The sequence below is a fragment of the Pithys albifrons genome, chromosome 2 (assembly GCF_047495875.1).
Source record: "Pithys albifrons albifrons isolate INPA30051 chromosome 2, PitAlb_v1, whole genome shotgun sequence".
In the NCBI taxonomy this organism is placed as follows: Eukaryota; Metazoa; Chordata; class Aves; order Passeriformes; family Thamnophilidae; genus Pithys; species Pithys albifrons.
Genome location: NC_092459.1, coordinates 80,326,656 through 80,352,363, shown reverse-complemented (window position 1 = coordinate 80,352,363; position 25,708 = coordinate 80,326,656). Strand labels below are relative to the sequence as shown.

The 25,708-nt window shown below is 40.5% G+C and overlaps 1 protein-coding gene across 1 annotated transcript in view; it reads left to right on the top strand.

The window, feature by feature from the left end:
- The first annotated feature begins 910 nt into the window (after window positions 1–910).
- ADSS2 (adenylosuccinate synthase 2) overlaps window positions 911–25,708 on the top strand; it is a 39,322-nt gene continuing 14,524 nt past the window's right edge. The window contains exons 1-5 of the mRNA XM_071575006.1: window positions 911–1,346; window positions 17,868–17,970; window positions 21,155–21,223; window positions 21,975–22,025; window positions 24,098–24,164. Coding sequence (XP_071431107.1) covers window positions 1,185–1,346; window positions 17,868–17,970; window positions 21,155–21,223; window positions 21,975–22,025; window positions 24,098–24,164 — 452 coding nt within the window. The 5' untranslated portion in view covers window positions 911–1,184. The remainder of the gene's footprint in view (window positions 1,347–17,867; window positions 17,971–21,154; window positions 21,224–21,974; window positions 22,026–24,097; window positions 24,165–25,708) is intronic.

The following is a 25,708-nucleotide window of genomic DNA, read 5'->3' as shown; positions in this document are numbered from 1 at the left end:
TTGTATTTAATTACCTGTTACATGTCTCCCTCACTTTACAAGACAATTAAACTTTTGTCCAGTGGCTTTTATAGATCCCAAACTTCTTGAAGTGAATGTGAAGGAGCAAAGAAGCAACTAAAACCAAGCACTACAGCCTGCTAGACAGCTGCAGACTGTGACTGTTCCATGACTCAGGTCTTTGAATAACTGTCTTAGCAATAATTACATCATTTGGATTTTTTTTAATAGCTACTTTACAAAAAAAAATCTTCCCCCAGGGTTGTTGGTTCTGTGAAACAGGAAAGAATGAAAACAGCCACTGAGACATCAGTTCCACTTCTCAGTACATATTATGAAAGAGTTTCTCTGCTACAGGGTTTGTCCTTGTCTTTCTTCTCATGAATCAGCCTGGGGTCATATACGGTGTCTCTGGAGAAAATGGCCTCTTGCATTGAGCCCCTGGCTCCCCAGACTTTAATTTACACTCTGGTTATCATTAATCCAGGAACATTAACCAGCAGGCCCTGCAGTGACGCGCTGCACACAGACAGACACACACAGTGCGGGCCCGACATCGCCACAGCAGCCGCAGGTCCCGCGGCAGCTGGAATCCGAGGGCCCAGGGGAGCCGGGCAGGCAGCTCTGATGGGCGGGCACGGCATGTCCACCCCGGGTCCGCGCCTGCCGCCGCCCCGCCCGCCATGGCCGCCCGCGGAGGCTCCTGCCCGCCTCTGCCTCTGCCTCAGCCTCCCGCTGCCGCGGGGCCGCGAGAGGCAGCCGCCCGGGCGCCGTCCTGCCGCAGGTGCGGCCCGCGGGGACTACGCGCCCCAGCGTGCACCGCGCCCGCCTCCCCGCGGGAGATGCGCGAGCGAGGCCGCGGGGCACGCTGGGTAATGTAGTCGCAACCGCGAGGAGCGGAGGGACGGGCAGGGAAAAAGGGCGGCCGGGAGCGGCGGCTGCTCCGGTTTTCCGCTGGAGTGAGAGGGGAGCTCCGGCTGAGAGCAGGGTCCGGACTGGCGGGGAGCGGCGGGGCAGGCTAGGCCGGGAGGAGGGGGCAGCGGCGGCACCACCTGGAGGCGGGAGCGGCGACAGCGCCCGCCCGGCCCGCGGGGAGGAGGCGGAGGCGGCGGGGGCGGGCGGAGCGGATCCGCCGCGCGCTGCCGCATGTGCCTGGAGCGGCGCCGGAGCGGGCAGCGCGAGCCATGGCGGAGCACGGCGGCCCCGCCATCCCCAACGGCGAGTGCGCCGCCCGCCGACCCGGCAACAGGGTCACCGTCGTGCTGGGCGCGCAGTGGGGCGACGAGGGCAAGGGCAAGGTAGTGGATCTGCTGGCGCAGGACGCCGACATCGTCTGCAGGTGCCAGGTGAGGAGGAGGCGGAGGAGGAGGAGACGGCCGGGAACGCGGGTGAGGCCGCGGGTGTCACCTTGAGGCGGCCGCACCGCCACCGGCCCCGGCGGACACTTGTGTCGGCCCCCGGTCTCCGCCGAGCGCCCGGGGAGGCGCGGGGCTGGCGGCCGCGGGGGCGGCGGGGGCTGCGGAGCCTTCCTCGGCCAGAGCCCCGCAGCCCTCCCGCGCCTCCTTTGTCCCGGCGCCGGGGGAAGAGGAGGAGGAGGAAGGCGCCCTCCTCGCCGCCCAGAGCTGGCCCCCGGCAGGCGGAATGCGCCCGGGGTCGCGTCCTCCCTCCCCTTCAGGCTTCCCACTCTTTGTGTCCAGGGGGCGCCGGAAGGGGGCTGCGCTCGGCGGCTCCGCAGCATCCCCGCGGGGCGGGATCCCCTTCCCGGCGGCGGGTGCTGCGCGGGACGGGGCGCGAGTTGCAGGACGCACGTGGGGAGATCTCCCTAGTCCGCCACAACTCGGGCTCTTCAGCCAAAACGAGCTGCTAAGGGACTCGCCTGCCCTTGCTTCAAGATCGTGGTGTCAGTGGAATCATACATTTGTCTTTTCGTTTATGTATTTATAATTCTCTGTGTGGAGGCCTTACTTTAGCAAGGGAGCAAAACAGAAAAAAAAAAGGCGAGTCTAGCCTGCAAGCACACTACTCCTAAATACGTATGTTAAAGCACCACTGACCCGAGGAGATGGTTTTCTTAACGTCTCTAGTTAATAATGCTGTAGAACACAACATAATGAGCTAAAACCGCGCATGTTTTTTTCTTAAATGTAAAGAGATACAACAGCATTAAATGCCTACAGCGTGTACAAGCTTCATGTAAGTGTTGTTCTTGTGTGCTTTTTGTTGAATGCACAATTTAAATTTGCTCTTAAATAAACATATTTTGGAAGAGCATACCATTCCCCAAAGAGTGCTACTGCTGAAGGATTGTGTTACCCAATGAGAACTGCACATGAATTGGTGTTTTCAAAAACAAGTCCTTGCAAAGCTGACAAATCAATACCTTGAACTTCAGAGAATTTAATTTTGAAGTAAACAATCATAATCTTAAATATTGTTTTCACAAATTAATTATTTTTTCCCCTTAGATCATGCGGTTTTTTAAAATAAAATCCGATGTGGTGCCGTGGCATGACTGCCTGGCTTTGTGGGTCATAGAACAGAGTGACTCAATTTGTCCTTTATGACTTTGTTCTTGAAACTTGAAGGGCACCTAGGTGAGTGTGTATGGTTAATGCTAGAAGGTTTTGGAGGAGAGACAGAGACAAACAGTGAATTTCTGTGAGCACGTGTCTTAATGCATTTGTTACTTATTTTGAAGCAGCTCGGTAAAGGATCAAGAAAAGGGAAAAATTATGACATTATCTCACGCTTGAATTTCCTGGCCAGTTCTGCATTTCTAACAGCTTGTTGCTTCTGATGAAGGAGGGAGTTTTTCTTCCTCCTTTCTTCCCTTTCCTGTTGATGGCTGTGCTCTCCGAGTCTCCTCCCATGCACTCTGGCACTTGAACACTTCTGTAAGTTGATTTAACTCATCAGAGTGGCAGGAAACTATTTTCTCTTGGGTTTCCTTGCTATGGTTTTAGTAAATAAAGCTGAACTTTATTTGCTGCAAGGATCTCAGTGAACAGAAGAGCCCAGGGCAGGGTAAGCACAATGAACAATTTCTTGGAATGAGAGAGTAAAATAGGAATACTTTCTTTCAGTGGTACTGAGCTACTAAATACATTTTTTATTAAATTATTAAGTTATTTAATATTATTAGATAATCTTGTTATGTATGCAAGCATATTTGTGATGCTTTCATTACTGCTGGTAAACCATAGTGTGACCCTTGTGCTTTTTGTAGTGGTACAGGTCCAGAAAGGAAAATCGTAACACGCTTGGTCTGGCCCTTGCTAATATCAGCTTTCTGTAACTGGAGCTTCTGATTCTCATTTCCACACTACACTCCTGTGTATTCCAGGATGGTTCTTTCTGTTACACATCATGGCAGAGTTGCTAAAATGCCTGAGGATGACGTCAAATATTTCCAGCATGTTCTTGTGGAAAATTTACTAGTGCATCTGTTGGAGGAATAGGGAAGTTGTTGTAGCAGGTCTAAGATGTCTTGGACACTTGGGTTATACTTGCAGTGAAACACTCCAGGGTTGATCTTACTACCCCTTGTTCTGGGCAGATGCAAAGCATAAGAATGGTGCTGTCCCAGAAGTGAAAAGCACCTTACTGCTTAATTGTACAGTGCCTGTAAAAGCATTCCAAGAAGTCATGCTGTCATATCTGTGGCTGTACCTTCTTGTCTCCCAGGCAGCAGGTGTGCTGATGATTCCAGTCACTTGTTCAGTGAGCCAACGGTGGCATTTGGAACCAGGTGCTTACTTAGGCACAGTGAATGAGCATGTCAGGAATTAAACTGCAATATGACTACTTCCTCTAAATGCTGCCCTCCCAAGTATTTTATCTTGGATTTAGAGGTTGTGGAAAGAAGTCTTTTGCTCAGAGCAAGAGAGTAGTATTTTCTTTTCAGGAGACAGCTTCACATTTACCAGAATTAGTATTACAGTTTCAAATGCAACTGATCAAAGTAGTTAAGGTAACAACTAAAATACATCCACGGGGCTGTGTGTAGTTGCTAATGCACCTCCACTGGCAACTGTGACGGTTTTGTGAAGATGTGCAGACAGTTCAGATACAGTTTAAACAAATGCGTCTACATGACTAGCAAAGTACGTACTTGTTCTTCCACTGTAAGATTTGAATTGGTCTTGATTTACTCTAGGAGTATCTGGTAAAACAAACACGTTGGTGAGATTTTGCCCTTAAACCTATGTCTTGTCTTCAGTGGCTTGAAGAACAAAGTCTTTACCTGCTATCACATAAATCGTAGTCCAGACAGTAAAACAGAACAAGAACTGGTTTGAGATTCATGAGTAGTTGCCAGAAAAATTGTGGGTTTCTGTTTTGATTGACAGTTTCCTCTTAGTAGGTAGCTTGCCTTGCTACCATCAAACCTGGCAATTTTTAAAGGAATACATTGTATTTTCATCAATGCCACAGGTAATGGAAAGTTAAAGGAAAAAGTTTCTCGTTCTGCTTGAGGGACTTCCTACCATTGCAGAATGCAACCAATGAGGAAATTAATTACCAGAGTTTAATTTGTTTGTGGGAATGATGGAAATGGCAAATTGATGCAAGCAAATTGTTTTAGATAGTAACACTATCCAAACAAATACAGTACCAAAATACACTGTATGTCTCTTCTATTAACACCACCCCTCAATGCAGTCTGCCAGTGTATGCCATACAGCAAAAAATGTAATGTTTGCACTGCATGATTCTGTTCTCACTCACTCATTTCATCGGCAAATTTTTGGTCACTTCCCTTTCTTATTGTTGGAGGTGGCCTCCACATTTGTTCCATGCCATGTTCCCCATGCTAAAGAATCTCATTTTCCAGCTCCTTCCCTTCAGTTCTGTTGTACATCTTGTTGCTACTTCAAAATGAAATTGCAGCTTCTTACCAGACCTTCTCATCTGGTTTCAAAGTGGTCTGCCTGCTGTGCAGTCACACAGTTCCTACTCCTGAACTGCTAATCCATGGGAATTGTAGTGTGGGGAGTCTTCATAATCTCTTTGCCTCCCGCCCCAACAACAGTGTGTGTAGTAGCACCACTGCTGATCACTTGAGATGTGGCAACTGCAGGGCAGAATCCAGAGGGTCTTTGGTGTGCAGAGCCTTGGGGTTAAGCAGTTGCTGTGGATCAGCTGATAACTCTGACTGAAGACCTCACACTAACGCTGCCTGATACCTCTATATCACTAGTCTGTATATGGCCACTTTTTTTTTAGGAACTGGAATTTTTTAATCTTTCGTTCACCAAGCCCACAGTTTTTCGAAATATTCTCATTTGAAAAAGTGTTTTAGTCTAGAGCTTGTGCAAGCCATGCAGAATTAGGAATAGCAGAACCAATAGCTATAGCTATTAGTGCTTTTTTTAGCTGCTCAGGCATTCAGTAAGTGATGCCCTGCTGGAGCTTTCTTTTTTTCCCAGAGGTGTGTGCACTTTTGGACCTTGTAGTGGCTGGCAGTGTGCCAGTGATGTGCTCTGGTGAGGAAAGAGAGGTCAGTGAAATGAGTTCTTTGGCCTACTCCATCAGTGAGTCATATGCTTTACAGACCTGCTTTAGAGCATCACTGACAGGTGATCTCTTGTTATTGTAAACAATCACACAATGTCTGCACTATTTTAAAAGAATAACAGTTGAAATTTGGTCTTCCAGTTCATAAATTTGTACCATTAGCAAAGGTGGCCTTAAGAGCACCAAAGAGCAAACTACACCTTTATCTACTGATTTCTTACTGCTCTTTCAATCTTACTGTTACTGCAAAAGCTTAATGTGTGTATTTGGTTGGTTAAGGTGCAGCTTGTTAAGATTTCAAATGCATTTTCTTATTTCCACTGTACTACCTCACACACTTGGAAGGTGTTCTCTGTAAGTATTCCCAAAGTCACTGTTTGGTTTTGATGTCTTTTCTTGAATGTTCTTGTGACTGTAGCAAACATTGGTGGGGTTTTGTGCACTGAAGCAACGTAGTGCTGGACATATCTGTGCTTTGAACATTCTTCTTATTCTTGGTTTGCCTGTCTCTCTTGATCTGTTTTATCTCTTTGGGATAGACTGGTCTTTATTCTGAATTTTAATAATGATTCCTGTTGCCTACCTAATATATGCAGGCATTGCAACAATACAAAAGTCTTGCCGGTGAGATACAACAAAGCCAAAACCAGCTCTAAAGAGTCTTTCTGAATATTGCCTTTCAATAGCAGTTCATCAGATTTGATTCTATCAGTACAGAGAAATGGATGGAATTTCTTGATTGATTTCAGTAAAGTTTATGTTTTATTTGTTAAACACAGGTGAATGTGTAAAACATAATGTGCTTATTCTGTCATATTCTGCCTCAAACCACACTCTTGATCTTGTTCTGATTCAACAATACTTGTACTACATGCTCAAAAATTTCTGAAGTCTAGCCAAAGTTTTAGAAACCTTTATGAAGTGTATGACATAATGGCTCGTTGAACCAGGTTTAGGTCTTGCAAACATGAATGGATTTGTCAGAGATGAAAATGGCTCGCTGCTGGATGTTGTTTATACTGAAATTTGTGAGCATGTTATACAGAGTAAAATTTATTAATTCATTGGGGATGAAGGGGGGAGAAAGAAATTAATCACAAGATCTGGGATGTGAGAGAACGAAAGAATGAATTCATTATCAAAACTGTTTTTCTTTTTAATTATTTATGCATTTTTTTAAAAGGGGAGTGGTTTGCTGTCTGAAGTTCAAAATAGGGTTTTGACGATATGTATTGAAATGAGAAGAAAATAGCCTAGAAATTGCAAAGCTGTGCTTGGTTAGGGCACATCACAGAGTTCAGATATGTCTCTTCCCTGGACTGATGAACTTTCTAAAGCTGTGCTCAGCATTCCCAGAATGTGACTGTGACAAGGAGCATCCTTTCATGCATTTCTTGTAAGTAATGGTAGTATCCAGCTTTTTCATGTATTTTTGACTTTCCATCTAAGAGTTAAACGAAAATGTTTACAACCATATGATGCCAAAGCAATATCAACGTGCTTCTTGCCCAACTTGGCAGTCCCTTGGACAGCTAGCTCAGAAACAACAGTGGTTGCCCTGAGCTGAAAATGAATGCTGGAATGTGGTAGCAATAAAAGTAAACTGTAGAAAAAATTATGCACACACACATCTGATGGGGAGAGTTGAAGGAATTGTATGACTTCTTCCTTCACATTGCATGAGATAACATCTCTTTAAAGTAGACAACTAATTTTTATTCCAGAGGAAATAACTTGAAAGACTTCGTTGCTCTTCCCTGAGGCATCATATTTTTGAGACAGACAACTTGGCATGATCATGTCATAAGAAAAGGCAGTGATTGTCATCATAGACTTTTTGGGTAGATGGTTCTCTTAAATGCACATGTTGGTATTTCAGAGCTGCTTTAAGTACTTTTGTATTTAGTGCCACTATAGAGAGACCTTCACAATATGCTGTTAATCGTAATTCCAGTCTGCTTTCCTCAAATCCCTTTTTCCCTATCCACCTCCAGTGCCAGCTAAAGTTGCAGTAATGCAGACCAGTCTGAGCAGTTAAGGGAGTTCTGCTGCAGGTGAGGCAGCGGGGTTTAAGCTGCTGTCTTGATGTGTCCAAAATGGAATTAACTGTTACGGTGGTTATACTGACGTCTAGTCTGCCCTTGACTAATGGAAACATGCTCTGAAAATAAAACACATAAATAAGCTCACATAGATCTAAAATGGAGAAAGATGCACTGTTGTTCCTCACTCTTAGTTGCACATGCAGTGATTTCTTACTTGCATGTTCTTAGGTATGTGCACGTGTCATACTAAGTGTGCACTTCCTTGGCAAGCACGTGGCACACATTTTATTCTTGCTCTTTGTGCTCTATGCAAAGCTTTTAAAAAGCAAGGAATGTCTTTTTTTTTCCTATAGTGACAATTCTTATGTTTTTTCTTTCAGTTTATCCATGAGTAACTCTGCTTTCCTTTTCGGTTTTGCTGAAAATCTAAGTTGGTACATTCATATGTCCTATTAGGCTGTTGGCACTTTCATATAAAAGAAGAGAAAACCCCCAAAGCTTTAAGTTAGAATGAATTTAGAGTGAACAATGGATATATTAAGTGCGTACATTTTTCCTGAAAGAGCCCCATGTGCCAGGAAAATGGAAGAACTACAAATCCTTATCCCTTGAGTAATCAGGTCATAGAATCATAGAACTAATTGGGTTGGAAAAGACCTCCAAGATCATCAAGTCCAACCCTTGGTCCAACTCCAGTCCCTTTACCAGATCATGGCACTCAGTGCCATGTCCAATCTCAGTTTAAAAACCTCCAGGGATGGTGAATCCACCACCTCTCTGGGCAGCCCATTCCAATGCCTGATGACTCTCTCTGGAAAGAATTTTTTTCTGATCTCCAACTTAAATTTCCCCTGGCAGAGCTTGAGTCCGTGCCCCCTTGTCCTATTGCTGAGTGCCTGGGAGAAGAGACCAACCCCCACCTGGCTAGAACTTCCCTTTAGGTAGTTCTACACAGTGATGAGGTCACCTCTGAGCCTCCTCTTCTCCAGGCTGAACAACCCCAGCTCCCTCAGCCTCTCCCCGTAGGACTTGTGCTCCAGTCCCTTCACCAGCCTTGTTGCTCTTCTCTGGACCCTTTGCATACTTTTCAGGCAAACCAGTGAGATTGGCTGCAAACCCAGGAGTGAGAAACTTCTGTGATAAAACTCATCTGAGGAAAAAGATTCTGTTTCAGGATGTCTCTGTGTAAGCATTTGAGTAGGGCTTTGTGTAACTTTCAGAGTCTTTTTGGAAAGTGTGACTCCACACTCCTCAGTTGGCTTCTCCTAGCTTCAGATGAGCTCCTAACTTAGCAGACATTGCATATAAAATAAACCAGAGCTTTTAACACCCACTTCTGTTAGCTGAGTTTTGGTGGTGCTGGTTATGCACAGTAAACTTGAAGTCTTAGCTGATAAACTTTATTGTGCTGTTTTAATTCAGCAAGAAAATAATCTTTTTGTTTAAAAAGAGAATCTCTCTTTAATCCTGTCACTAAGAGATCATGTTGCAAAAAGGTTGATGAAGTAGTGATCAGTGCAACTTTCTTAAGACCAGCATAAGTCTTTACTGTTTTGCCAAATTACCTTCATTAAATTATCAAGACTTACACCCCCTCACCCCCCCAAAAAAGATTGCGTCTTACTTGTCTAGTGAATCAGTTCAATATGTGAATGTTCCTTGAGGGCTTCTCACTAGTACAGCAATGCAATTCCAAAAGAAAAATTGCTGTTAAATATTATTGCCAATGATGCTTCTTCATGCTTTATATGTGATTTGAAAGCTGTTGTGCATGGACAGAATATAACAAGCTGAAGAGCTTCAAAGGTTCAAAGAGAGAAGACTTAAAAGAATGTATGAACAACTTTAAGGATATTTTTACCAGTCTGGGTCCAAAATACACCTTTCTAAGAGTTACACTTGGAAAAATTGTTTCACTGTTCAGAGCTATAAGGATAAAAAAATTGTAGTCAGGTACTTGCATTAATATTGTTGCTAGGTCTCTTCTTCAACCAAAATACTTTAGCTGGCTGTTACAATGGTTAAAAGCTATTGAATGCAAAAGACAGTAAGTAATCTTGCTTAGGTAGGTGAAGTGCTGACATGATTAATCTTAAAATTACCATAGATGTCCTATTAGAAACACTGTTGTGTTTAAAATGTGTCCTCTTCAGTACTATTGATTAGTCTTCAGTAGGTGTTCCAGTGGTACCATCTGGGCTATGGTAACTGGTGTGTGTGTGTGTCAGGTGCACAAATGTGGTATTTATGGCACGTGTTGCCGTCCAGTGCCTTGATAGTGATTTTGGGCTGGTGGGAGTCATTTGTTTGATTTGTTGATGTTTCAAACTTGTGTCTGGTAAACTGTCAGATAGGAGATAATGACTTTTTCCCTTTCCAAGTTAGTATTTTTTAGTCACTCAGAACTATTGCTAAAAGGGTGTTCCCAAAGAATGTTTATCAAGCAGCCCCCAGATGAGCAATACTCGCAGCTGCCTTTGCTATCTTATAACCCCTCTGTGCACATGTCACTGATTCTGTTCACATTTGCCATGTTTTAGAATAGGATCTTGTTTTGTGTGTAGTACTGATCACCCTATCTACATTGAATATGCAGATTCTTGGGTGTGGGGCTTACACTGAGAAGGATTTTTAGGCTACTTCATCTTCTTTAGCAAGCTGAAATAAAAAAACTCCTTGGGTTTTGTTTTGTTTGTTTAGTTGGTTTGGTTTGGTTTTTTCTTTAAAAAATGGTAATGCCTCTGAGAAGCTTACCACTGTAAAACATTTCAAAAGTATGTTTTGTAGGGAATGTTTTATGGAATTAGGCTTCTAGAAAGCAGGTAGACATGGGGTTTTTGTTAGAAGGATTGCTGTCACTCTTAACAGAGCTAGTGGTAATTTGTCTTGTACTGTGCACCTTTCTGTCGTATCCTGTATACTTGGCTGTTCTAAGTGTTGAATAGCTTGGATATTGCAAGATTATCAGCTAGTGGTCAGGGATCATATGTTTTTTCAAGAAAGACACTTAAGCATACCATACCAGTAAAGCTGGAATAATGTCTTTTAAAAAAGCTTATGCATTGTTATCCTACACCACGTTTTGCTTAAAATGTTATAGACTGGGTAATGATCATGTGCCAGATCTTACTTTCACTATTCTACTTGAAATACTCTAAAATAATACTATAATTTAATAGTGTCAGGGTTATGCAAGGAGAAGAAAGGCTACAGTCTCTTGATAGGATTTTAAAATGTTCATCTGTCAGAGTATCAAACCAAGAAGTCCCTAAACTAAATCCATATACTGAAATCACAGAATCATAGAATGGTTTGGGTTGGAAGGAGCCTTACAGATTATCTAGTTACAACCCCCCTGTCCTGGGCAGGAACACCTTCCACTAAACCAGGTTGCTCAGACCTTCATCCAAACTGGCCTGGTCTCAGATGTTTCCAGGGATGTGGCATTCACCACTTCTCTGGGCAACCTGTTCCAGTGCCTCCCCACCCTCACAGTGCAGACTTGCTCCCTCATATCTGATGTAAACCTACCCCCTTTCAGTTTAAAGCCATTCCCCCTTGTCCTGTCGCTACATGGTCTTGTCAAAAGTCCCTCTCCAGCTCCTTTGTAGGTCCCCTGCAGGTTCTGTGAGGCTTCAGAGGTGGTGGATTCACCATCCCTGGAGATTTTTAAACTGAGATTGGATGTGGCACTGAGTGCCATGATCTGGTAAAGGGACTGGAGTTGGACCAAGGGTTGGACTTGATGATCTCTAGGTCTCTTCCCACCCAATCGGTTCTATGATTCTGTGATTCAGTAAGGTCACCCCAAAGCCTTCTCTTCTCCAGTCTGAACATGCACTACTCTCTCAATGTGGCTTCACAGGAGAGATTCACCAACCCTCCAATCTTCGTGGCCCTACTCTGGACTTGCTCCAGCATGTCCATGTCATGTTGGGACACAAGGCATAGTTTCACACTTGCTATTCATGATGACTTTCACGCTGTGTCTCCAGATAAATGTTTTCTTTCCAATCCAACTGGCACCCTTTTGAATTTGATATGTGCTGAAGCTTCAAAAAACAAACTGGCTCAACCAAAACAAACCAGCAGCTCTTTAAATAGCACTAGGAAACTTTCATGGCTGAAGTGTTTTTTCTTACTCTGTTTTGGTTTGGTTGTTTTTGCATGAAGGCTGTGATTCAAGCAGCTATTTCTAAGATGCCCAACTTCCTAATTCCGTGAATTGTTTGATACTGTTACAGGGAAAAAAATAGGTGTTTGGTTCTCCCTTTACTTGGCGCAAACTCGTGTTTTCTGTGTTACCAGCACAATTAGAGACAGAATTTAACATTGTAACTTCGTATATCTGTGGACTGCTGAAAGTGCAGATTCCTTGGTCACCAAAAAATCCTTTGGGAAAGGAGAACTGTTCCAAATACTGTATTGAAAGATACAAGGAGAAAAATTAATGGAAGGAAAGGAGAAGGGACAAACAAACAATGCTTTTAACTTTAATGCTAAGAAGGTTGCTGAAGCAGCAAATCCAAATTTGGAAACCTCAAAGTGTGCTTAAAACTGCAGTTCTGTTCCTTGATAGAGATGTACAAAAAAGTGGGGCCGTATCAAAGCAAAGTGTGCTTGGGACTTCAGGAGCAGTGGCTGTGACACCCTCCAGACAGGACTACAGTGTGTTGTTAGTGATTCTTCTTAGTCTTTGTTTTGGGTTGCTGCTTTCTTGCGAGGTGGAGAATTAGTCTTGTGTTCTGTTTTTTGTTCTTTTCCTATATGTTCATTTTTCTGTGATGGAGGCTATTTTGTAATGTAAGGAATCCCTAAAGAGAAATGGTTTGGCTTTTTTTTTTTTTAAGTGGCTCTTTTCTAAGGGAGCTTTATTAGAACTTCAGGGAGAAGTTTGCTTATATTCTTCCCTAAATAGCCTAGTAACAAGCTAAACTAGAGAGATACTTCAGTGTTAAATAAGCAAAAGTGAAGCATTATGCATATTAACTTTATTAAGTTCTTAGTCTCTTGTGTAATGTTAAAAAGAACTAATTTTTTTTCTAATACTTTCCAGCAGTATGCTTCCAGTTCACAGCATTTGAATGCCAGGTGATACAGCCTTTGTGGAAATAAATACCTGTTTTTCTGTTGTGTTTCTTTGTCTTTGTGTCCTTGGTGTGTTTCAAGGATGATGCTGTGCTAAGAAAATGTTCAGGTAACTGGCAAATACCCTCTGGCATGACTTCCAGAATGAAAAGGCTTAAAATAAGCAAGTGTTGGGACATTCTAGATTGTGTCTATTGAAATGAGAAGCTCACAGAGTGTGTAGGGATTCTGCTGTGTTTGTGTGTGCACAGGATGTGCACAGGAGAATACTTAGGCATGAACAAAGCAATTTATCTTCTCTGTGGTAATTCTTTATGTAAGAAAATAATATGCACAGTTGTTGGATGAAAATCAGAATTAATTTTCAGTGATTAATGTTTAGAGTATTATGAATGTTTAAATTTTTTTAAAAATTTTAGTTTTATTTTCCTAGTAAGTGTTTAAACTGAGAGGCAAGAGGTTTTGGGGAGAAGAAAAATGTTCTTAAATGACTTGAGATAGCCTCATTTAGGTCCAAAATTTTGATTCTGCTGTTCTGACAGATGATCTGAGTTTGCAGTGCTCTATCTGATACTGCACCATCCTGTGAGATGCAGCAGTGGAAAAGGAAACTTTTAACAAATGTGTTTTTGGGAAGCACTTAAAGAAACAAGCAAATCTTTTGTGTGAGCATGGTTGTTTTGTTTTGCCTTTTTTTTTTTTTGTCTCCTTCCTTCTTAGTATGTTACATGAGTTGGGTTAGACCACTCTTGTAACAGCTGTATCCGAGCATGGAAACCGTAGAAGCAGAGGGTGAGAACACAAAAATCTATGAAGAAGGTTTGGTGGGTCTGTGTTTTGACCTTGAAAAATCTCTTCTGGTCCTGCATACGTCACTTGTCCTGAATTGTTTTGTTCTTTTGTTTGGTTGGGGTTTTTTTCCTTCTTAAATGGTCTTACCTGCTTGGCTTTTGCATTATGTATTTGTATCTTTTCTGTCCTTCAGAAAGCATCTTTGGTATAATTCTGGAATAAAATACTGCACTGCAGTACCATGCTAGCAAAGTCTTGAGTCTGTTAGACATTGATAACTGTCATGCTATTTCATCATATCGATTACTTCTCAATTATTTTTTTCTGTTTTTTAAACCTGCACAATATTATTTCTCTGGCAATGCCTGGCCTGCCTGATGTCCTTCACAGCCTGACTTCTGACTTGTAGAGGTGCTTCCTTTGCTACCACTCTGCAGAATGGGAAGAAAGCATCCTGGTGAAGATACTCTTTACTCGGGGTGCCACTGGGGCCTTCTCATCCCTCTCATGTATAAGAAATCATCTCTTCCCCCTCAATCCCTTTGTGCATTCCATCTGTTTGTAGCTGAATCCAAAGTTGCCCTGCCCTCATGAGTGAGTATCTTGGCCATGGCGGGTGTGTTGGCTCAGCTGAGGAAGTCTTGTTGTTGTGCAGGGAGAAAGGCAGAAGGAGCCACTGCTACAGGCAGTTGGAAGGGACCCACAAGGATCATCGAGTCCAACTCTTAAGTCAATGGCCCACACAGGGAATTGAACCTATGACCTTGGCATTATTACAACCAAGTTTTAACCAACTGAACTTCCTCTCTCTCTCTGTGTTTGCACACGGGTGTTTCAGTTTTCACACCTATGGGAGAGAACTCCTGGTGTTTGGGTACCTAGAAGGTTACCACGATGTAGTAAACTGATTATTTAATTAACTAGGAGTATTGCCAGCCACAAGAAGCGACTTGTATATCTTAATTTCCCTCTGGGAAAAGCTTTATGCAAGACATTGAAGATCATTTGAGCATGAACTTTGTTTAACTAATAGTGAAAATAAATTCCACAGTTAGTTCTCCATTAATAATGTTCAAACATTTGAATCAAAGTGTGTTAATTTGAATGACCTGACTGGTCCCATTTAGTTTGAGGTAGGAGGAGTGAGAAATCCAGATGGAAAGCACGGAAGCCAGGAGTGACTTCATCTGTTTACACCTGGAATTATGCTCAGAGGCAATAGTTGCCTGCATTAGCATCAATTTCTGGAGCAGGAAAAAAAACCCAAAACAAACCCAAACCCCATAACCCAACAACAACTTTCCCCTTCACCTCACCACCACTAGAACTCTGAGTTCAGATTTCTGTAATTAGAATTGTTTACCAAACCCGTGTTGAGCAATGTCTGAGCACACAACATGTGTACACTTTACTGCAAGTTCACTGTAAAACCTACAGAGTGAACCAATATTTTAATACATTATAACCCCCATGCTTGCACTTCTATGGTTAAGGCAGAGCTTACCTGTAAATCAGCTGAAGAATTTTGACAATTAAGTTCATGATATGATGTTATTTTAATGTTCTCCTAAAGTAGGGTTTGAAATTAAAAATATTTTTCGAAATGGCACATTCTGACAGAATAACATCCAAAGCAGGGTGTGGACTGACTTAATGTTCTACCAGACAGCTGCTATCAATTGGACTTTTGGGATGGAATCTTTTCCTGTTGTCAGCATCATAACGTTATAAACAACTAAATTCTGAGATTCGAATTTGAGTCTAATCTGAAAACAAGCTTTTGAAAACATTGAGGTATTAGAATGGCCGAAGAGTGTGTTCAGAGGGTGATTTCATCACACGTTCTCTATATTAGTCTGTAGCAGAATCCCTTAAAGTAGAACTGCTCACAGTAAACATGCAGAAGTAAATACAACTAGCTGGCTTCTAGATCAGTGATGAATTCTGTTGAGTGAGTAGTTCAAGGTATAAAAGGCAAAATGCCATTTTTATTTTGTCAGCCGTGGAGTATTTTTCAGTAAGCATGCAGCCAACACACCTTGGCATCATCACTCAGCAGTGCAAAGAAGAAATCTTGACACCACCAAGTCAGCCGCTGTTCTCGTGATGAGCAGTCAGAGGCTGCACACTCTACACCTTATTCAAGCACATGTGACTGCTGAACTTTAAGTTACCACGTCTGAATGGCACCAGTAGCTTGGCAGACTTTTAAGACACTAAGAATTTATTGTTGACCATGATTTAATCTCTACAGTGGCCATTTTTTCTTTCTCTTTATTTGACATTCATGACACTAGAGAGCCTTTTTTTTAATAAATTGAAAAGAAAACCATTAAATTAACTTGTCCAGGTAGTAGAGAATTTCAAGTGATTAGTCATTCACTAATCTTAGTGTTGATTATGGGTTAGTCCAGTTTATTTATGCTGCAGTGGGAGACTTTGGACTTCCCATTTGTAAATTACTAGTACCTCAGTACTTCAGTGTTGGACTTAGATCAATCTATTGAATTTTCATGTGAACTACTTCAGTGTTCATGTTAAACTTGCCTAGACTGGTATTAGCAATGGATCTCATAGAAAGGAATAATTTGAAGGAATCTGATGTGGAAGAAGATGCAGCACTACCACTTTCAGCAGATGTACTTGACTATAAATGCTACTTTAGTGCTTAACTGTTCTTCACCAAGAGAGGTTTTACTTAGATTCTCAAACACTAGGTAAAAAATCCATGTCTTTCATTCCTGAGCAAACCTAGTGTCTGACTGAATAGTTCTTAGATAGTATCTAGTTTTGAGTAACTTGCAGTAGCTGAGGAGCATCAGCATTGTTACATTTTAAAAATAGTTGTAAATAAGCTGCCTGCTAATGGAGCTAGTTAAGACCCTTCTAAATCAAAGATACAATTGTAGAGTGGTAGACTGCAAAAAGGCCTCGTTTTTGTGTGCATTCAGTATGTTTCCAGTGTAGAAAATTTGTCATTCCCTGATGAGTCAGATCATTTGCAGTGGAAAATCTGCATCCAAAACTCTTTACAGCTGCTTCAAGGTAAGGTTCACTACATGGAAAAAACCTGTGGCGTATGTGGTTGTGTACTGGCACAAATGTTTGATATCTGCAGCTCTTCTTTATTTGTACTGTCAGATATGGCTTTATGTATTGCATTTGTATTTTGTAAACATTGTAGAAGCAGTGAGTAGCTATTGAGTTCATTAGGAAAAATCTTATGTGAGACAGTATTCTGAAATATTTCAGGTTTATAATTCCATGTATTAATACTTCATATAATTTATATTTTCTTCTTTTCATATAATGCCTTTTTTCAGTTTGTCTTGTGCTGAAAGGCAGCTTAGTTTAAAAGTCTTTAAGGTTTTCCTTCTTTGAAGCAGCTTGTTTATGTGTGGTGCAAGGTGCCTGTAAAGGATGTCCTGTGGTTATGACAAACAACCATTTTGTGTGTAACCTTATCTTGCACAAATGACTGGGTCACAAGAGAGTATAAGCTTATTTTCAAAAGTACAACAAATAAGATCTGGGGATATTTGGTAACTGTTTTGTAATCTTTTTAGTTTCATAAGCCTTTCTTCACCCTCTTTAAGGATTGGTCACAAACTTCTTTTTGTATTTTAGACATATTTCACAGTTTAACAAATCTCTTAATACTCTCTCTGTGGTAATGAAAGGAGCTGGAAATGTGAAGTGTTAGTTTGATGTAAATGGTTTCCGGTAACTTACAAACCCACAGTTGTTGTAGTTGCCTCCAGATTCGCTCCTTAAACAGAACATTTCAGATATAAATGACTTAGACTGTTACAGAACCTCACTCATTGTGGAGGAAGTGTGGAATGAACGAGTTAACTTTGCTGGTTACTATTCATACAAAAACACTCAAAAGACATCGCAAAATTCAAAACAACACAAGCCTGCATGTTGCCAAACAGCTGGGCTTATCTTTCCCAATAACTGTATGGTTTTATACAGTGTAACTGGGGATTTGTTTTCTTTATTTTGCTAAGCTTGCAGTTCCAATTTTAATAACACTTTCCTTAACGGTAACAGGAAGCTAATAAAACTGATGATGACTTTTAGAAATGATTGCATGTTCTAGAATATTCATGCTTCTGTTCAATAATTTTTAAAAACATTTTAATCTTACTCCAAGTTTTTGTACTTTTGATGAACCAAAACACTGTCCAAAGTCTATATGGCAGATAATACTGATGTTGAAATTGTCCAGTGTGACAGAAAAAGTTTGGCTGACTTCCTAGGAAAAGGAAGTCTCTGAAAGATGTTTTGTCAGTAACAGAAATGAAAATGCAGCATTGAAGTTGAACAAGCTTATTCCATCTTTATACTGTGTGTTCATGTGTCTTTAGTGTCAAAAATTATTAACACTGTTGTTCTTCTCCCCTCTTTTCCCCCACTCAGGGAGGCAATAATGCAGGGCATACAGTTGTTGTGGATGCTGTGGAGTATGACTTTCACCTTCTGCCGAGTGGGATCATCAATCCAAAAGTCACTGCATTCATTGGTAAGTGGATGTCTTGGTTTGAGGGGAAAAAACCCAAAATGTTTACCCACAAGCGGGGGAGGGGGCCTTCTCCACAGTAATCATGCCACTCTTTATCAAATTTAAGAAAAAAAGAATTTTAATAGAAGAAGGATAACTGTTCTTAACTGCTATATATAATCAGACTAGTGCAAACCGCTTCCCCAACACCACAAGAGAAAGAAAACAAACAAACAACAACAAAACCCAGCAGGTTTTCCTCCAGGAGGAAAGTTATACTTAAGCAGTGTCAAATGTCACAGTCCGGCTGGCTGCAGAGTGAGTTCCCAGTCGTTCCCAGTCCCTCTCCAGCGAGACAGACGAGTGGTTAGCTTTCAGATGAACTCTGTGTCTCTTGTCCCAGATGAAGGAAAAAGAAAGCTGAAAGTGGGAAACCACCACGTGTCCTGCAAAAGCAGCTGCACACCTCTCTCTCTCCTGGGTCACTGCCCCAGTCGGGGCGGGCAGGCTGTGACAGTGCAGGCGGTGGTGAGACTGGAACAGAGGCCGGGATCCCAGATGCAGGAACCGCGAGAAACAGCCACGGCGAGGAGAAAAGCAGCAGCTCAGCCAGAAGCCCCAGCAGTGCCAGCAGAGCCACTTCTCTCCTCGGCAGCCACCGCTCCTCCCTTCCACCGAGCTAAGAAAAGAAAGATGTCCCCAAAAAACAAAAGAGACAAAACCTGCCCCCATCCAAGTGATCAGTAGTTAACTACTTCTTTTGTTAACTGCTGGCATGGGCAGTTAGTGGCAGGGGAGAGAATTTACATAATAATCCCAAACTACAACAGTGGACATCTCTAAAAGAGAGACAGTACTGTAGTTACAGCCTTCTGACATGCTGAAATAATAAAATGTATCTGAGGACATACAGGAGAAGGATTTTTTTTCTTACAGTTTTCATAGGCTTGAACTGTTCTACTGTCATCCTAATACTGTCATAACTAATTTCTAAAGTTTGGATTACAGAAGGTTCTTTTATTGTCTTTGATAGTTCATCTTTGTTCTTATCTATCCTGTCAATATAAACATCTGGCTGCCCCACATATCTTCACTCTCCCATTCCCACTTATTTTCTCTACCAATTATTTATTTCATTCTCAGAATACCTTCTCTCTGTTTTAATCTTCAGCCCTGCTAAGTACCTACCAGTACTTTTTGAAACATAGATCTTTCCTTCCTTTTCCATTGAATTGCGAAATGAATGCTGACTACAAAGGGCTTCCTCACTACAGAGGCAATTCTTATCAAGAAGTCCTCTCAGGAGAGTACATCAGAAGTCCAGGGCAGTGGCAGTACTAGGTGATGTCAGGATCTGTGATCTGTTTGCTTTGTGTAATGGAATTTAGACTGTTCAATCTGTTGTCCCTACAGCCTACTTGCCCCTCTCCCTGTTTCCAATCCTACATGGTTTTTCTCTCCCTTAGATTGCTTGTAGGACCAACCTTTATAATACTGTGTATCCCATAAAATTTCCTCTAAAAATGAAGGTAAATATAAAACATGTGTATACACCATTATACCTATGTATGAGCTTGAGGGCTGTTTCACCAAGCAGGTGGGTCTCTGGGTCACTAAAGGCTGTGACTTTGCAAGACTTCCATCTTGCTTTTTTTGATACCCAGACCTTCCTTACACAGTGTACTTGACCAACTCAGGACTCTATTGCCATGCTCTTCCTGTCCCTTCTTCCTGCATCTCCCTGCTTTGAGCCTCTATTCCTGCCTCTCCACTTCCTACATGTGCCAAGAGCAAGCGGTTCTTGACCATTTGCTGAACAGCAGCTCTGTCACAAGTTACGGGATTCATAAACAGTCCAGCTTGTAGTGATTGTGTACTCGCAGTCAGCACTAACTCTGTCCTTGATGGGATTTGGTGGTTAAGTCCCTCTTTTCAGCTGTTACATTGGGACTTGGTGGATCAGCTTCCATAGAAACTGAGCCAATGGACATGGAAATAGATTGATGCTGATGAAGGGGAGTTTGGGATGTTAACTGCTTCCAGTTTTGAGGGCTGAGGCAGATGATAGTACTTCTGTCCTTTTTTGATGTGTTACTGTGTTGTGTTTCTTAAGAAGATTATTGCTTGGAAACAGTAAAAAGGGATGCCCATTTGCTGTGTGTTGTTTGGTGGACTCAGCTGAGTAGGAAAGGCCCCAACTTTAAAAAATGGTAGTCAGCAGAGAGCTTTTTACAAATCCTCATGTCTGTATCTTCTGTCTTTTGATCTTGGCTGTTCTGAAGTTTGTTCTATTTTCTTTCATGTTTGCCTTGTGTTTAAAATCTCTTTTGGGGAAAAAAATACTTAAGATTCCACTGAAAGAGCTTACAGGTTCTAAAAAGGGCAAGGGCAAACTGATTGGAGTATTATAACAGAGTATTCCTGTTGATTAGGAGTGAAGGTTATAGTGAAGAAGTCTTAAAATACTTTGTATTTTGATGTTTAGAGTGCTTTTATCTATGTGAAATTAGGTGATATGCACATAGTTTTGAACGGCAGGTCCCTTCTTGTATGTCGCACTGGTAGCTTTGGATCTGCTGAGTTTGGTATGGCCTTAAGAGGGTTCCCTTTTGCCATATGGGAATGCTCCTTCCTGGGCACTCGGAGATGCTGGTTAATTGTATGAGCTTGTAGCCTTTTCCTGAGCAATGGGACCACTGTAGGAAGGCGAACTTGCTTTTGACAGACTAATTTCCTCTGTTTCTTTTGCTGGTCTGTTAACAACCCCAGCTCTGTATACAGAATATTCTGTGCCTGTAGCAGAGGGGGCAGGGCCTGAGGGGATGCTATTGGTTATAATGATGGTAGAAACGTTCTAACCTTTTAAAAAAACAATAGAATTATTAAAATGAGGTACAAAGTGGAAAGTTAATTTTGGATAAGAGGAAGAGAAAGTTGCATTCCAGACTATCCCATGGTTTTATTAGTGTTTGTCCTGATCTAAATTGAAAGCCAGTTCAGTTTATTAAAAAGATTCAATGCATGTAGGTAGAAAGGAGTAAATCTCTTCTAGACAAATTCCTAAGAAACAAAAATTGCATTATCTGGAAAGTTTAAAAACTTAAGTAAAATACTCTGCACAAAACATGAAGTGTCTTTGAACTGTTTGAAATACTTTTTCCCATGCTCAAGAATGCATTAAATGTAATGTGATGGTTTTCTTCAGGAAATGGGGTTGTAATTCATTTGCCGGGACTCTTTGAAGAAGCTGAAAAAAACTTACAGAAAGGAAAAGGTGAGAAAATTTTAAGATACTGCTTTTAAAATAGTTTCTGGGGCCCTCCTCAAAAAATTTAGATGGAGGATGCATCTGTGAAGTTTCTGTGCAATGTGTTTTTCCACAACTCCCTTAAACTGCTGCTTTCTGACAGGAGTCTTACTAGAAGTCTCATGGGCCTTGTGGGATGACAGATAAAAGGAGTCTCTGTACAGTTTCAGAATATATTCTAAATGCAAATCATCTGCAGACATTTTTCTCTGTATAAAAAAAGTGAATTTAAGAAGTGAAACATCTTGTTTAAGTGTGTTAAGCTGTTCATAGTCATTTTACCTCTTACAATATTGATGTACACTTTAATGACCATGTTAATGTAAACAAGTGCTATGGGAATCACTTCTTGATTCAGAACTCAGTTCTTGGGTACTTTGTGTTTTGTCTATAGCCACGTTTGGCAGCAGTCAACTGTAAATGAGGTATATCAATGGTCTAGATTATTCAAACCCAAAAAAACTACTAATTGTTTGCTAAAATTGAGGAACTAATAAAATAGCTTGAATTCTTCTTCAGAATAAGCCTGATTTTTCTCAACTTTATAGGTTGATGCCAAGTTTTAATTACTGAAATTACTTTTTTTTTACTCTGCAATGTGACTGCTTAGTCTTTAAATAGATTGACTGAAGACTAAACATGGAAAGTATTTATACTTTATACATCAGAAGACAAAAACGCTATACAAAACATAATTTGAACTATTTTTTCTTTTAAGGGCTAGAAGGCTGGGAAAAAAGACTAATAATTTCTGACAGGGCTCATATTGGTAAGTTCCTGTTTGTGTTTGGTTTTTTGTTGATTTTTTTGTTAATCTTTGATTTCTCTGAACTTTCTGTGGCAGTAAGAGTGTGATAATTTTTAGCACTCTCTTTACAAAGGTCTATACTTTTCTTTGGATTAAGTCTTCATTGGCTGCTTGGGTTTATTGAAGGTCCTAAAAACACCGTTGACCACTCAGGACCCTCCCAGGTTTATGTTCTAGTGACTTTAATCCTATTCCCTAAGCATCACCTAGTCAGAAAAGCACATTCGCTTTGTAAGTCAAAGATCAGAAGTGCAGAGCAGTCCAAAAGCATTCAGAAGTGAATTGACTGAAGGATTCATTTCCTCTTTTGGTGTAAACGCAGTGTTGCTTACAGCAACTTTTCTGCTGGGAAACCACATGACTGGGTTTGACTTCAAACTAATGGTCTCCCTGCCAAGGAAATTGCCCCATGCTTCATAGAGGAGTTTTTATGATAAGGACTCTGCAGAGATGGAGAGAATGGCTGCCCTCCTTGCAAGGAGCTCATCAGTCAAGCACTGATTTCCAGCCTGTGCTCCATACACAGGCTCTGCAGTTCAGAACCTGGAGTAAAACAGTGTTTAGAGTTCAATCCACCAATGCAGAGCTTCAGAGACTCTTCCTGTACCACTCTTACCATATCTTTATTACATAAATTCATCCTTTAAATTAGCTCTTTAGAAATTATAACATTATTGCTGCTCTGGTAGTCATTTTCCGAAGATGCAAACTGTTTAGGACTCCATAAGATAAAAGCTTATAACACTGGAAAAAGGTTTTGCTTTCTTTGTTTATTTTTTGTTTTGTTTTGTTTTCAAACCAATCTGGAATAGCTTACTGAGCGAACATGTTATTTCAGAGTAAATACGTTTTTACTTTGGAGTAACTGATTCATTTGTGAAGTTTTCATAACAGAAGTAAAAAGTACCAGTAACTGACTCTCACTCATAATCATTCACCCTCTTAACAAACAAACTTTCAGAATGCCTTTGTTTAGAAAGTTTAGATGATGATCTGAAGATCTGTTGCCATGATAAAAATGTCTTCTCTAAAATGGGTGTTGGTGATCTGTAAATGATGAGTCTGTAACGAAAGAGCAACCAGAGATAGGCTCAAGCTGCTGGTGGGCACAGTGTAATCCTTTAAAATACGTGAATGTGTGGAAATAAACACAAAAATAAATTCATAATGTAAACAGGAAAACCATTCTTGTTCTAGAGAGACTAGAGTACTGCTTAAATGAATCTGTTCTTGCAAGTTTTCAGTCTTTCCTGTGTAATGTGTACATTAGTTTTTAACTTTAAAGAGGTAGTACTTAAGAAAATTAGGTTGGTTTCTGTTTGCCTGCAAACTGTGCCACCAGTGTTTATTTGACATGAGTCTTGAAAGATTTTGGATTTTGGTTGGATTTTTTTTTGCTTTTATGGTAGATAAAGATTTGATGCAAAGGATACTTTGCATAACCTTTGTCACTGATAACAGTATAATGCTTAAAAGAAATCAGGCCTTATGAAGAGGACTTCTGTTTGCATAACAGATTTTGGTGGGAGTTGTTGGATTTCCAAATATATTTTAATTTATGTTGTCTAAAGCATAAAAATAAAATTGTTTAAGAAATCTTTAGAATGAGTGAGAAAGTTCACTTCAAGTTCCCACCTAAATTTCAGCAGTATGACCTTTTGTTACTACCATCTATTTCTAGGATTTTTTTTTCTGCTGCATGGGCCTTTTTTATCCATATAATCTTTTTGGTCACTACAAAGTTGAAATGACTTGGTTATTCTGGGGGATGTGTACACTTAGTCTGCAAATATTCTACAAAATAAACACTTTTTTAAAAGTACATGAAAAACCTTAAAACTCTTCCATGTGAAAAAAATGTAACTTGTAAAAGAGCAGAAAAAACTCTTCGTCATTTTATTTGCCTCTCTTCAGTGTGTATATTATTTTTCCACATTGATAAAACACAGACTGAAGTTTATTTCAAGAAATTATTACTGATATGGTCATTTGTTTCACACAAATATTCAACATAAGCTATTTTATTTTCTTAGTGTTTGATTTCCACCAAGCTGCTGATGGCATCCAAGAGCAACAGAGGCAGGAACAAGCAGGAAAGAAGTAGGTAGTTTTATTTTGTCAAATGTGGGATGACTTTGTACAAACATGAGTTAATACATTGAATTTCTGATACTGTGTGTCATTTAGTAAAAAAAAATACTAATTATCTATGTAACTCTTCAATGTGGAATATGCAGGGAGCATTGCTAACACTTCCAGGTGCTAGTGAAAGATTATATTCTTAATTAAAGGGTTCTCTCTTGATATTTTGCCCTAGAAAAAAGTTCTTACTTCTTAATTTGCTTTATAAAAAGAGTTCCTGCTTCCAATGTTTTAATTATTTACTGGAGATATTTATTTCTGTAAAAATGTATTTCTTGTTATGAAGATTGAAGGACATGTCTGTCATCTCTAAATAACTGAAAGGTCTCTTTTATGACTAATTTGGTATCTCATGATGCCTTATTGTTGGAAGTGAATGTAAATATTCACATTGTCTACTACAGGCTGCTAATGACTTTCTGAAGCTTTTGAAGTTTCCAGAAACTATCTGCTATGTTCTTAACTTGTGCTTTCCAAGTAGCTCACTAGTTCATGGGTATCATGAAAATGCTGTCAGAATTAACAGTGACATGTCTGCAACTGGAAAGTAAGGGAGCACTGTGGACTTCTCAGATAGCAATAAACCTAGACAGACTTCCAAAAAGAGAGATTGTGTGGATGTGAAGTAATTCAGACATCCTTACCTGTAAAAGGTATCGTCTGTGATCATTCCTTTTAAGGGAGTGTCTGGTTTGGGTGGATCCTCACACAGGCTGCTATTGAGTGATAATTTATCAGTTATTTTTACACTGGGTCATTTTCACACTTGACTGTGCTGTACCAGCTGTCTCATTACCTGTTATTTTAGGAATTCAAAAGCAAGCAGAAAGAACACACATACACATGTATATATATGTGTGTGTGTGTATATATATATACACATATATATACACACATACATACATATATATGTATATGTGTGTGTGTATATATGTATATGTACTTGGAAGAATATACTTTTCTTAAGGAGTCAGTATGTGTGTATCAGCTGCTTCTGAATATTGATGGAGAGTAAGTCAAAATTCCTATATGACAATATTTGCAATTAAAAGCACTGTCAGTCAATCAGTTACTTGGAGGAAGTAACTACTTTATTGGTTAGCGTTAAAGATTGTAAGAGAAAGCCCCAATTAATTTGTTTTGAAGAAACCCAGGGGAAAAAAAGCTACTCAAAGCTAGAAAACTTAAGTCACTCTTAAAAATGCTGTGTTTCTTCTTTCTGTGGTGCTCTTGAAATTCTGCAACAATCATATGGTTTTCAAACTTGTTAAAACTATGCAATTTCTTCCTAACTTTTAAGTGACTGTGTAATTAACTAAAGTGGGTAGAATAGTGCTACAGGCTGGCTAAGAACAGGCTATCATGGATTATCAAAGATTGTCTCCTGTTTGTTGGGGATGAGGAATTGAAATAGCCTGCTGATACATCTTTCTGTAGATTTGATTACATAGCATATCTGGTGTTAAAATTGTATACCTAACAATTTGAACATTATAAATGGT